This window comes from Limulus polyphemus, unplaced genomic scaffold, assembly GCF_000517525.1.
Source record: "Limulus polyphemus unplaced genomic scaffold, Limulus_polyphemus-2.1.2 Scaffold4714, whole genome shotgun sequence".
Lineage (NCBI taxonomy): Eukaryota > Metazoa > Arthropoda > Merostomata > Xiphosura > Limulidae > Limulus > Limulus polyphemus.
In genome coordinates, this window is record NW_013670324.1 from 67,720 (window position 1) to 80,808 (window position 13,089).

General features: G+C 35.5%; 1 protein-coding gene across 1 annotated transcript in view; it reads right to left on the reverse strand.

Annotated features, from left to right (window-relative positions):
* Positions 1-12,463, reverse strand: part of LOC106471585 (3-ketoacyl-CoA thiolase, mitochondrial-like) — a 49,183-nt gene extending 36,720 nt beyond the window's left edge. The window contains exons 1-4 of the mRNA XM_013932193.2: positions 12,351-12,463; positions 8,746-8,866; positions 743-909; positions 335-466 (exon numbers count right to left, since the gene is read on the reverse strand). Of these exons, the coding sequence (XP_013787647.1) occupies positions 335-466; positions 743-909; positions 8,746-8,764 (318 nt within the window). The 5' untranslated portion in view covers positions 8,765-8,866; positions 12,351-12,463. The remainder of the gene's footprint in view (positions 1-334; positions 467-742; positions 910-8,745; positions 8,867-12,350) is intronic.
* Positions 12,464-13,089: the final 626 nt, after the last annotated feature.

Below are 13,089 nucleotides of genomic sequence, written 5' to 3' on the forward strand. Positions count from 1 at the left end.
TCAACACTTTGACTCCATGTATTCACAAAGAAATATTTGGTAAAAATACTTAATTAAAAATTCTGATTTTTTTATCTACAAAAGGCATGTAATGTTTACTGAAACCTTGCAAAGTTTCATGAAGATATACAAAACATATTACAAGTTATAGTACAGAAACTTTAAAGATGAATTTCAGGTCACAAACTGACCGAGCTTGTAATGAGAGAGATATTAGATACATACTACATAAAAAATAAAGTTAATGTTTGACTTCTCTACAGTACCACTTAAAGCAAACTTTTCTATTTTATGTTTATAGATATTATACCTTGAAAAAATATATTTTACCAACCTGAGCTCCTGTGACAACTGCCTGAAATCCTGAACCACACAGCCGATTAACAGTTAAACAGGGGACTTCCTTAGGTATGTCACACATCAAGGCTATCGATCGAGATATGTATGCACCATCAATGGATGAAGACTACAGGGAAAAAGAATTAGAAAAAAAAACTTAACAGAATTCTAGTAGTTTAATTATGGTTCTTTGTCACCATATAACAATTTATTTAATTATCTTTATTAAAAATAAGCATATACTATACCAGTATATTATTTTTAATTTTACATGCTTTAACTTGAAACATTTTGTTTTTATTATTTTTTGTACATTCACAAAATAGTCTTTTAAAAACCATCTGAAAAAAACCTTTTATAAATCCAGCTGAAACCAAACTTTTTCCAATTTATGATGTCCTACCTGTATGACATTCCCTACAGTTACTGAATTTATAAGTTCAGGAGGAACACTGGCTGCCTCAAGTGCTGCCTTACTTGAAATAACACCCAAGTTGATAGCACTAATGTCCTTTAGCCTTCCTCCAAAAGTTCCAATTGGAGTGCGTTTAGCAGCTGTTATGAAAACTCCTGTTTTAAATATATAAAATAATTTTAAGTTAGTAACTTCACAATTATTATGCATAAATCAGTCAAAAAATTGGTTAAAATATTTACGTACTGGAGTATTTTTAAAATCATAAAATACGATTCTATCTTGTCACATAACTAACAAAAATTAACTAAAATGAAAATATGCAATTTTACAAAAGAGGTTCTTAGATGTACTAAAGTTAACAACGTTCTTCAAATAGCAGTGAAAAACCTTATATGAATTTAAGTAAACATTCCTCACCATCTAACAACCATATGAGGATTTTGTTTAGTTCTAAGAAGCATGTTGTCACCTTAGGAAAAGTTCTAATTTTCCTATACTGCATCACTTCTCTGCCAAAAGGAACATAGTATACTCATGTGACTCCTTCTATGCACCTCTACCGAACTATCACTTCAAAGTTTGGCAGAAGACGGAAGCACCGGAACAGTCTCGGGAGAGTGGGTGGGAAGTGTGAAAAGAGGGAAGTACCTATTGGAAATACATTTTCAGTATAGGAAAATTATAAATTCTGATATAGTACTTCTCTCCATTCACAAGATCAGCTAGAATCCCACATGATTGGGAGGAGGGACCAGTTTGAGAGAAGAACAGATGAACCTCCCGAAAGCATCCGAAGGATACCTCCGTAGATGAGAGAGTCAGATTGGAAGAGGGGAACTGCACCACTTCTTAGCCAGGTATACTCTTTCCCCTGTGTTGAATGTATAAGATATCAGGGTGGAAAATGAGAGGAGCACATCCAAATGGGAGAGAATGTGGTAGGAAACTGATCCCAACCAGAGAAATGTTGTATCTCAATACCACAATGGGAAAAGTAGTTAAACAAGGATGTGCCCCTGGGTGTAGAGTGGCTGAGGCATGGCGGACCATACTTGGTAAGTCAATTACATCCAAAACCTCCTTGCAGGGTACCGATATCCTTGCGAAGGCAGGATGAGGATCATACCATCTTCAACTCAAACTCAAGAACCAGATAACTGAGTACCATTCCGATTCCCGGGTAGGACACAAGGATTAGCTCTGAGCTATCGATCCAGGAATTTTATATCCAGTATCAAAAGGAAGTCTATCCCTTGCAATCAACTTCCCCTACTAGGAAACAGGCTGGGATCCTCCAAATGGCAATAACATCTTTGTAAGAAGAGAGAATGATGAACAGCCAAGGATAGAACTGGAACAATCCCAGGTACCACCACTGTGACCGACAGAGGAAATTGAGACAGACAACCAACAACCTGTGTGAGGACTTATGTTGATTGGTTCACTCTAAATCCAAAACCTGCCTGTGGGGTACCGACATCCATGCGAGGGTAGAATGAGAGCTCCCAATGAAAGGGGCGAACAGCATTTTGACATCTCACTCCGTTCTACTGATTATCGCAAAGTGGAGGATATGACATCATCTACACCCACAGAACACCACCACCCTACTGAATGATTATAGCCATCTTTGTGTGGAACCCCTTGAGAAGGGTGACTCCACAGTCAACCACCCCAGTGGTTTGGAACTGGTAAGTGGTACGGGCTCCCATACTTCACTAGAAGAAAAGGGGGTTGAGAATGTGTTGGAGAGTCTGAAGGAACATCATCATCTGAGACTGTGCAATGGATGAATTTGAAAAGCAGATCATTCCAATTCATTAAATTGAGGCATGGCAGGGTTGGGCAGCTATCCCCTTCTGCTTTACCCAAGAAATTCATGGGTGGTACAGTCTGGAACAGGCAAATTCATGAAGTAAAAATTGTGAGGTTATTCACCTTCGAGCAATCTTGTGAAACACCTCATCTCAACAATGAGCATTGCAATGCCATGAAAGATGAAGCGCAAGTCAACATAACTGAACAGTGTGGATTTAAATTTAAAGAATACCTGGTTTGGCAACACTGAGCAGGATCCATGTAAGGACTGTATGAAGGATGAGCCCCTGAAATAACAGAAAGCATTAAGAAAACTTACTCAGTCTTAGAATCACACCAAAGTTTGAAGAACAGCCACAGGTGGAAGGCAAAAACCAGAGGAAGCCAAACCACGATATGATGTAAATAATGGGAGATGAACACGTTAGTTATGGTACACATGCCTTATTGCAGGATTTCCTCCAAAGGCCAACAAAGACAAGAAGCGAGGGAAAAGGTGAGGTATCACAATTGATGAGAAGTTACTTTGAACAAGTTCCAGTGGGAATGAGACAAGGAGAAATAAACCAACTGGATCAAATGATGAAACCAACTGGTGAGGGTAGAAGGGGATAGATCTTTAAATGAAAAAGATTGTCATGGGATAAAGAGATGGCAACAGGAACCATGGAAGAAAGCTGTGCAGGCAACATAGCAACAAAGAACATGCTCCGGACATAGAAGTGAGAAATACAGGGAAGGGAAATAGGTAAAAATGAGGAGTTACCTTCTCAAGCCTCTGAGGTTTTTGGGAGGAAGGAACCATTTGGATAAAGGAAAAGATAGGTATGGTGGTAAAGAGTGTGTGTAACATCGATGGCAAACAAGTTAGACCACTGTCAACCACAAGCCAAAAGGAGAAGAAAATGCACTTTAATGGAAAGGTGAAACATAGAACACGAGGAAAGAGGTTCGAACAAAGGTAAAGTAAAGAAATGGAGGACCACATTAATATCTCAGTCTGGAAGAATAGGTCATTGGGGAGGATGGCGAATCCAGAAGGAACGGATTAACATGATAAGGATGGGTGAAGCAAAGACTCTGAGGTAACGGGAAAGATGAAAGTATGAGACAAGGCTGCCCGATAACCTGAAATCAATGAGACCAAAGACACCTGATCGAAAAGCCATGTGAGAAACTCGGAGACACCAGCCACAGTAGGTTGAGTAGCAAGAAATCCCCAGGCATGGGATCATGTGTGAAAGACATTCCACTTCCATTGGTGTACTTCCATAGAATAGGAATGTATGGATTGAGCCAAATGGAAAGCTACAAGATGGGAGAAACCAGATCTCCTCACCAAGGACTGGACAAAATCTAGGCATGAAGATGGAGGAAGTGAACTGCAGGATGTAGAACCAGTGACTGTTGTTGATGAAGGAGGTTAGGGAATAAGAAAAGTGGTACAGTAGGGAATAATTGGACTTGGTGCAAATGAGGAAACCACAGTTGAGCCGGCCAATAGAAGGACCCAGCACAGAGTGACATAGATTTGGGAATCCACCCAATGAAGCAATTAAATAGGCAATTGGCCTAAGGCATCAATAGCCAAAGCCTGAGGATGAAATACTAGGAACCACAAGAGGGGTAACTTGTGATTCAGGGCAGTGGTAAATGCATCGATATGAGGAAAACCTCACTGATTGCAAAGCCACTGTAAAACGAGAGGATGAAGGGACACTCCATTGGATAGATGTTGTTGGGGTGGGAAAGTCACGAGATTGAAAGCACTCGGGACATGACACACAATTAAATTGATGTGGTGAGAGTGAGCCAAATAGAGGAGATCCAATATATAAGAAAACAGAGGGATCTTGACCAGATGCCACCTTGGTAATTGATATATGCCACCACCATCGAATTGTCGGTATGAATCATCACCAGACAATGTCTGGTTAGAGGGTGGAAGTAATCCAAAGCCCGACAGATGGCTAGAAGCTTGAGTACATTTATATGTAATTACTGTTCGTCTACAGACCAATGACCCGAAGTCTCCTGGTGATCAACCCATGCACTCGAGTTGTAAATCCAGATGAGGAAGAGGAAGCAGGACTCCCGCTGATATGAGAGTCTTGCCCAACCACCAAATCAGTTTGTCTATTAGGGAAGAAGGAAGTGGAATAGGAGCATCCAAGAGATCCTTAGCAAGATTCCATTGATTGTGCAGAGTCCACTGTATGGAATGCATGTGTGCATGACCTAGGGGGACCACCAATATCATAGAAGACCACATCCCCAAAAGCAATAGAACCTCTCGTGCTGAAAGTGAGGGAGAAGACAGGGTGTGACGAGCTGACCATTCATTAGAACAGAGATACAAAGGAGGGGGATTGGGCTCGACTCAGGTGAGTGTTGAAAAAAGACACTCAAATGTACGAGGTATTAGGTATGACATAAGTAGGACTTCTCCAATTTGATTAACCAGCCCACCTAAGCAGCCACATGAATGAGCTGACAATCATGATGGGCCAATTCCTGTTCAGAAGGGGCCAGAAGAAATCAGTCATCCATGTAATAATGGAAATGCAGTCCCAGGGTTGAAGATAACGAGCAAAAGCCCTGACCACCCAACAAAAAACATAAGGTGCAGAAGGGTAGGGCATGAAACTGGTACTCCATTCTGTGATGGATGACCAAAGATAAGGACTGGAATGTATTAATACATGAATATGCAGGTAAGCATTGGCGACATCCATCTTGGTCATCCATAAACCTGGAGAAAATGCCCACCTAAAGGTGAGAAAGGACTCCATGGTGAAACAGGTGAGGTGAACAAAGCAATTGAGGTGGGACAAATCGATGACAGGTCTCTAGTCCCCGGTTTTCTTGGGAACAACAAATAGATAGGAGTAATACCCCAATGAATGATAGGTAACAGGTTCAATAGCCTGTTGAGTAAGGAAGTCCTTAACCGCCTCTGACTGATGCTGACATACAATTAGATCCCGAGGTGAAGGGAAGGAAACAGGTATAGGGGAAAAGGGAGGCATGGCAAGAAATTAGATCTTGAATCCTTCTGACAAAACCTGAAGAACCAAAACATTGTTGATGAAGAAAGGCCACAAGTCTAGCTCCCACTGGACCAGATCCCACCTATTAGTCACCAGTACTACTGGCAATGCATTGTGCATCATCAAGAAAAATAACGAGCTGTGACATCTCGAAAAGAAGGGACAGGTAAGGGCTGGGAAGGAGAAGGATGGGAAATTGGAATTGATGCCACACTTGGCTAAGATTGAGACAAATAGGCTACCAAATGATAAAGTGTAGACTGATGCCACCCGAGATTCCAAAGTCTACAGGACCATATCAAAGATGAAACACCATAAAAACAGAGTCACACGTAAATCCTGGGAGGTAAGCTGTAGATAAATATGCCTTTGATAAGAAAGCATCCTGACCCAGAAGGTCCCAACAACAGATAAATAACATGAATAATGTAAGATTCGAAGACGAAAAACAAGTCAACATGGAGGTAAGGAGGGAGAGGATGTTCACAGAAAACCCCTCAGGATTTCTGTGAAGAACTTCAGATAGATATCACAAAAGAGTGTGAAGGTAAGATATAGATGGGAAAATGGGGCATGGGATAAATCAACATAGAGTTCAAGGCCTGCCTCCAAATTGGTAAAACCAAAACCAACAGTTGCTGGTCGAGTTAAGGACAGTCTGCACGATGATAAGCAAAGGCAGACTGATTCGAAGCTCATGGGGGATGAGGCATGTTAACACCTTCGTGTAACTGAGAGGTGAATTGTTCAGCATGGACCCAAATGTCAGGGGAAGGGAGAAAAACCAAATATGGTTGGGAAGAATGTTCATACAGTAAGAAAAACATCTGTGTATAAGAGCTGCCAAATGAGAGGTGATAGTTTGGTAGAGGCTCATAGAAAGATTCACATGAGTATACTATGCTCCTATTGGTGGAGAAGTGACAGATGATGATTTACATGAGAGACACATTGGAATCACTTGATTCCAATAAGGAGGAATGGAAGGCTTGTGGTATGCGTAACGAAAAAGTTTGTATATAGAGGGCAGCAAGGAACTAGAATAGCTAATCTTGTGAGTGGAGGGAAATACCGTATCAGAATATTTATCTTCCTTTTATAAAACACTTCAAGAAATGTCCAAACTTCTACTACATGTGATGTCATTGATAGCTATTATTCATCCCTCCTCTCAGTAATAAATTTATTTTGGGACCCTATCAAAGTGAGCATATACAAACAAGTTTACACCCTCAAAAAAACATGATGACAGTTAAATTCTTGATGGTATTTTAGGTTGGAGATTCTTCATATCCAAATGCATAAAAGAGTTTCCAATCTCCAAGTTACACTACTGTTTATTCCAAAGATTCCCATATTTTCTCAATACACCCCTCAAAACATTTAACATCCTGGTTCAGACCCCACACCTAATGAATCAACAGTTTTTAAGATTTTTTTATTGAAAATTATCAAATATGCTTTTTAATATTTCATATGCAATTTTCTTTCATTAAATAATTTTGTGTAATTGCTGTGGTCCCCTGTTTGGGAACCCCTGGTCTATTCTAAAGTATAATTCCGTAACTCAATCTATTTTCTAAAATTACACCCAAGTTGTTTATAATTGTTTACCAAAATATGCCTGATACAAACTCAACAAATTAAGCTCTTTTTTAAAAAAAACTCAGCCCCATCTGAACAGCTCCATAAATTAAATTGTGTATTTCCCAATCCTTCTCTTATCTGAACAGCTTTTTTTATAAGAACCCAGACTATTTCCCAAACCTCATAAAAGTTAAAAACCTCCAAAATGTAAACTTTTACAAAACCTTGCATTATTCAAAAAGTTCCATAAGCTAAGGTTTTTATTAAACCTTGTCTGATCCAAAATCTAAATAATTTCATATTCTAAGTGTTTTCCAACACTTTCCTCACCTAAGCAACTCCATTAACTAAATTCTCACAAACTCTGCCTCATCAAAACAGTTCCCTATTTCAAAACTCTCACTCATCTGAACAGTACCAAAACTGAAGTTCTAACTTATGCAGACCTTCCATCATCAAGGGAAAACCACAGAGGTTTACAAGTACCAAATAGAATATATGAGGTTTTTAAAAATTGTCCAACTTACATAATACATATCAAATTGATAAACTATACTTGATACACCTTGTTTCTCTCTTACCTCAATGTTTACATGTCCCAAATCAAACCTGTTTCATTTATTTTGTTGATAAAATACAAATATGGAAATCTGAAAAGATTGGGTAAAATGTCCATTATCAAATGGTCCATCATGAAACCATTCATCATTTTTAATTGCCTTATGGAGGTCATGTAGGATAAACAAAAAAAAAGAAATAGAAAAAGTGGACAAAATGCCTATGCTCTTATTCGCACCTTTTTGAACCTGAGCATTTTCCAAAGCCTTTCTCACATGAACATTATAAATAGTTTTCTAAGCCTCTGTCATCTGAATAACTCCCAAACTTGAGATACCTTTCTGATTCTATCAGCTAAACTCTATAACCAAACCTTTTACAGCCAATGTTATTTTCCAAATCTTACTGTATCAACACACCTTCGAACTGTAAATTGCTTTCCCAACCTTACTCTTCTGAATTCCATGTTATATAATTTTTTTTTAAATTTTCTCTTGTCTAAGCAGCTCCAAACTTTCACTACTTCTTAAACCCTATTTATAACTTATACTATTTCCAGATTACATTAACCTGAACAACTACATAACCTAAGCTATTCTCTGTACACTCTCATCTGAATAACTACATGAAAAAAATTCATTCATGAACAAATAAACAGTCTAAGCTACTTTCTGTGTACTGTTTAGTCTAATCAGATCCATACCCTAAGCTTTTCTTCCAACACTTTTCCTATCTGAACAGTTTCATATGTTAATGCTGGATATCTGTAAATTCATATGTGTATCAGTAACTTATGACATTTTATTTAAATTACAATAAAACATTTTCTGTTTTTTTACTTATTATTTATTAAGTTCAATTTTAATTTTTGAAATAAAATAACTTATACTCACATATTTTGAAATTAATGTTTAGAATTATTTTTTAACAAAACAAATTAAATTATTTGACTGTTTTATTTGCTAGAAAACTAACCTCTTAATAATGCTGACATCTTCCTAAAAGTATGGATGTTCAAATGGTAAAAAAAAAAAAAAACAGATGACGTAAGTGTACAATTTCTACAACTGGTGCTTCAATTATTTTGTTTCTAGACCTAAAAAAACAGAAAATATTAATTACTTTAAATGAAAACACAGATATACAGCAATAGCTGATATTTTATTCAACAACAAATCTTACAAACAGCAATTTCCTATTAAAAGTAAAGAAGAATTAAATGGCAGTAGTAGTGTTGCATGTCCTTTCAACACACCCATCTTGCAGTGATAAGATAAAACATTTAAAATACTGTTAAAATGCACTTACAACAATAACTGACAGTACTAGTCATCAGAGTAATTATCAACTTTTCTGAAAAACAAAACTAATGCAAAATGAGAAAGTATGTACTAGTTTTGGAGAAACTAGTCTCCTTTTTCTGGAAAAGGAAAGTTAAGATAATATTTTATGTTTTAGATAAGTTTATGTTTTTTAATTTTGTTTATATAAGTTGTTTGCCATTCTATCAGTTTAAGTTAGAGCACAAAACTTTTGTTTTTTTCTCAACAAGCATATTGAATTTTAATCTTATTTTGTTATAAAGTGTACAGTAATACCAGTATATTAAAAGATATCAAACAAGAGAGATTACTATTACAATAAACATTCTGAGACACTTGAATGTTAAAAATTTTTTTTTTCTACACATGACTTAAATAACAGTGAAGTTTGAAGGACCAGAGTTCTAGCAGCTAAAGAGGAAGAGCAGTAGTCTCAAAACATTGATGTGAGTCTAAGATCCTTTGTACTATGTACATGTTGTAAGCATTGTTTCAGATGTGAATTAAATGAAGATATAAGTATGAAAGATAATTGCAAAAATTAGTAATTTCAAATTGTTATACATATGCACAATGAGTTATTATAATTGTCTGGTAGTAAATCAAGCTACTTGCAAAAAAAAAGAGTTGGGGTTTGGTGGAGATGAAGACGTTGATTGAAAATAATGGGGAAAATATGTAACAAGTAAACTGTAATGAGGGTCCTGTGTTCAAGCCATAGTTAGGTCATAACATATGAATAAAGAAATCATTTGGTCATTCAAGGTTAACCTTGCATATCCACCCTTAAAAAAGTAAGAAGCTAAATAAACCCTTTATTTTATACGAGAGGAAGGAAATCACCCCTCTTAAACTCATATAACATTCTGGCTTCCACTACTACTTACAGTATTTTTCAGATTTTGGGACATCATAATTTGTTATAACATGAAAACGACTGCAGATAGCATGAGTATATAACTGAAACATTTTCACAAGTTTAAAAAATTAAATCAACTTGATTTTGAATACTTCTCTAAATTTTGAGAGTAATTTCACCACCATCTCAAAAAATGAAAGTTTAATAAAATTTATATCACATAAAATTTCAATCGAAACATCCTGAAAAATATCTGTAGAACCTTTACTGAAAAAATTCAAAATTATTTTACAATATTATATGTATATTATATTATACATACATTAAATGACCCTTCTAAACTTTTAACATATATTAATTATTTTAAACCAACACTCACCTAAAATGTTTAGTCTTACTATAGTAAAAAATTAATTAATTTATTCTAATCAACATTACAAGCCCTCAGTTTTGTTTACCCCTAGAATTACCAATGAAATCCATCTGGACTCATCATCTGAGGCCCATATAGACTCCATCAGCTTTTTTATACATTTCTAAACTTTATGCACCAACTTGTTTACGAGTTCAATGATGACTTACAGGGTCCCGAATATCATATGAGTTACACAAAAAAGTTTAAAAAAATATCATCAATATTGCAAGTAGTACCACTAATTACAGCTGGGTTCTTCTGTGTATTCTACAAAGAAAATGAGATTTACTCTAATGTTTTTGATCAGTTAGTTACACTGAATGTTGTAATAAGGAAAAACATAAAATTACTCAATATTATGCAATATGTAGAGCCCACCAGTAGTAAATTATATGCAAATAAGTCTGTAACCTGAAGGTTAAAAAGTGGTAAACACAATTTGCATTTCTTCTTCATTTGGTGTTGACGACTTCACAATTCTGAAACAGCACTGTGAAAATCATTCTTCATGAAAATAATCATATTCTAACTAATAATGAAACATCTCTTTTAAAAAAAGCAACAAATCTACTGTTATTGATCAACAGCAAGCTAAACAGCCTCACTTTCTATGGAATAAGAATCATGGTGTCTCCCAATACAAACTAAGCTATCATATTTAAGAACATTATGAGATTTGCATATATCCTCAGCTACCTTTCTAAATACTTCAGAGTATAATTCAATTAATTGGCCTGTAAAACCAGTAACACTTAGATACACCTATCTGATGCTGAAGACTTGTGTAAGTGTTTGAAACCATTTGTTTTGAAATTTTACATGTTCACACAATTACAATTTTAATTTTTGTTGAGTATGTGTGCCTAAACTTGTATTAAAACTTTTATTTGGGGGGGGGGGGCATCATCAATCTCATACATGTGTTTAAATTATTTATTTGCTGTACTGAATCCAATTTCTATTTTAAAACAGTTACTTTATTGATATACCCCCTCACTACCACTATATGTTGTTTTTGTTCAATTTTTTCATTCCTCAATATATACAAACATATTTATATTTGTAAACATGGGATTTTAAAGAAATAACAGGATAACAAAAAACCAAGGAAAGTTAAGTTTTACTGAATAGTTATGCCTTAATTAAATTGTTGCTTTTTATATCATTTTTACTATTATCTGAAAATACATGGAAACATTCATCAAACAGATGAAAAAAAAAAGTTACTTAATAATTTACTATTAACTTGCCCCAAAATAGTATATCCTGGGCACTACAATGCCTATCATATATACCCTATGCAATGTTAAACTCTTATTTTACCATATAATTCCATTCAATCTTACGTATGACTGTTTCTAAGACATAGGATGTTACTTCATCATTTCTTTATTATTCAGATTTTGTCTGAAATTCCTATATTTCCAACTATAGCGTGTTACAACAAATCTGTTGCTAAAAAATCTATCCTGTCAAGGGTCTAGCCCCAGGACCCTCAGATAATACTACTACTAATCTAAGATTAATGTTCTTCTGAAAGAGCTACTAGGATTTATGCCTCAAGCAAAAAAAAAAAATTGTACCCAACCATAAACGTGTGTACATAGTTTTTGGCTAGTAATTGGTGTATGACTACTATTACTGAATATTAGTATTACTAATTACTGAAATTTGTTTTAACTCATGTTTCACTATATCAGGGGTTGAAAGTGTTTCTTAAGAATGCTTCAACTTCAAGTAAGTTAAACTTCCATCACCCAGCTCTCCTCCTCTCAAATCACATAACGTTGTTAGTGGTACGCCAAAATCACAGTTGTAGCTTATATCATTATAGTTATACGTAATGCCAATCATGCTCTGAAATGTTTCAACTGCCAATAAAATGAACAGCAAACAATTAAAACAAACGATACTTTATTTGTCCTATCTCTCAAAAGAAGTCGCATAACATTCCAAAAGTTTAATAATAATTAGAAATACTTACTTAATAATCCCATCCGTAAAAGCCTTCAAAGAATACTGCCCTGTAACTTTAAGTTTTAACTATCAATAAATATCTGAACTTTGAACTGTCGCATCGACACACACAAAAAAAAACAAAAAAAAACGAGAGTAAGTCAGCTATTTATTACTTAAGTAATAATAAACAATATTAAACTACAGCCTGTTGTTATTTTTTTCCTACTAATATTAAGTATCAAAATAATAATGAATACGCTTACATAAATGTAGGAAAACGTACTATCATATATGTATTTTAACGTTATTGTAGTTAACACATATTTTCAACTGATTTGATTTACAAGTTGTGTTCATACTGTTGCGTCATCGAGATCATGTGATTCTCACGCTCTCTCCTTTCTTGAATTATCCTGTACTTTGGCGAATGTTCTAGTTCTTACTAAATATAGGGTAGGCGGATATATATAAGAGGGGAATGTAACGTGTCTGGGTAGATAGTGAGTAATTGAACTGCAGTCACACGGTATTGTTGAAGTTAACGTTCGTTCGTTACAGTGTTGTTTTAGCGCGAGTATTGAGATTAAGTGTATCTCAGAGTTATATTTGGAAAGAATAAACCAGTTTTATTAAGTAAAGACTTGTGTCGTTAAAGTTTTGTTGGAAAGAAGTTACGGAAAAATCAATTAACAAACGGAGACGTAACAAATTGGTGTCAGAAGTGGGATAAAAAAATGGAAACGAGAAGCGGCAAATCAAACTAT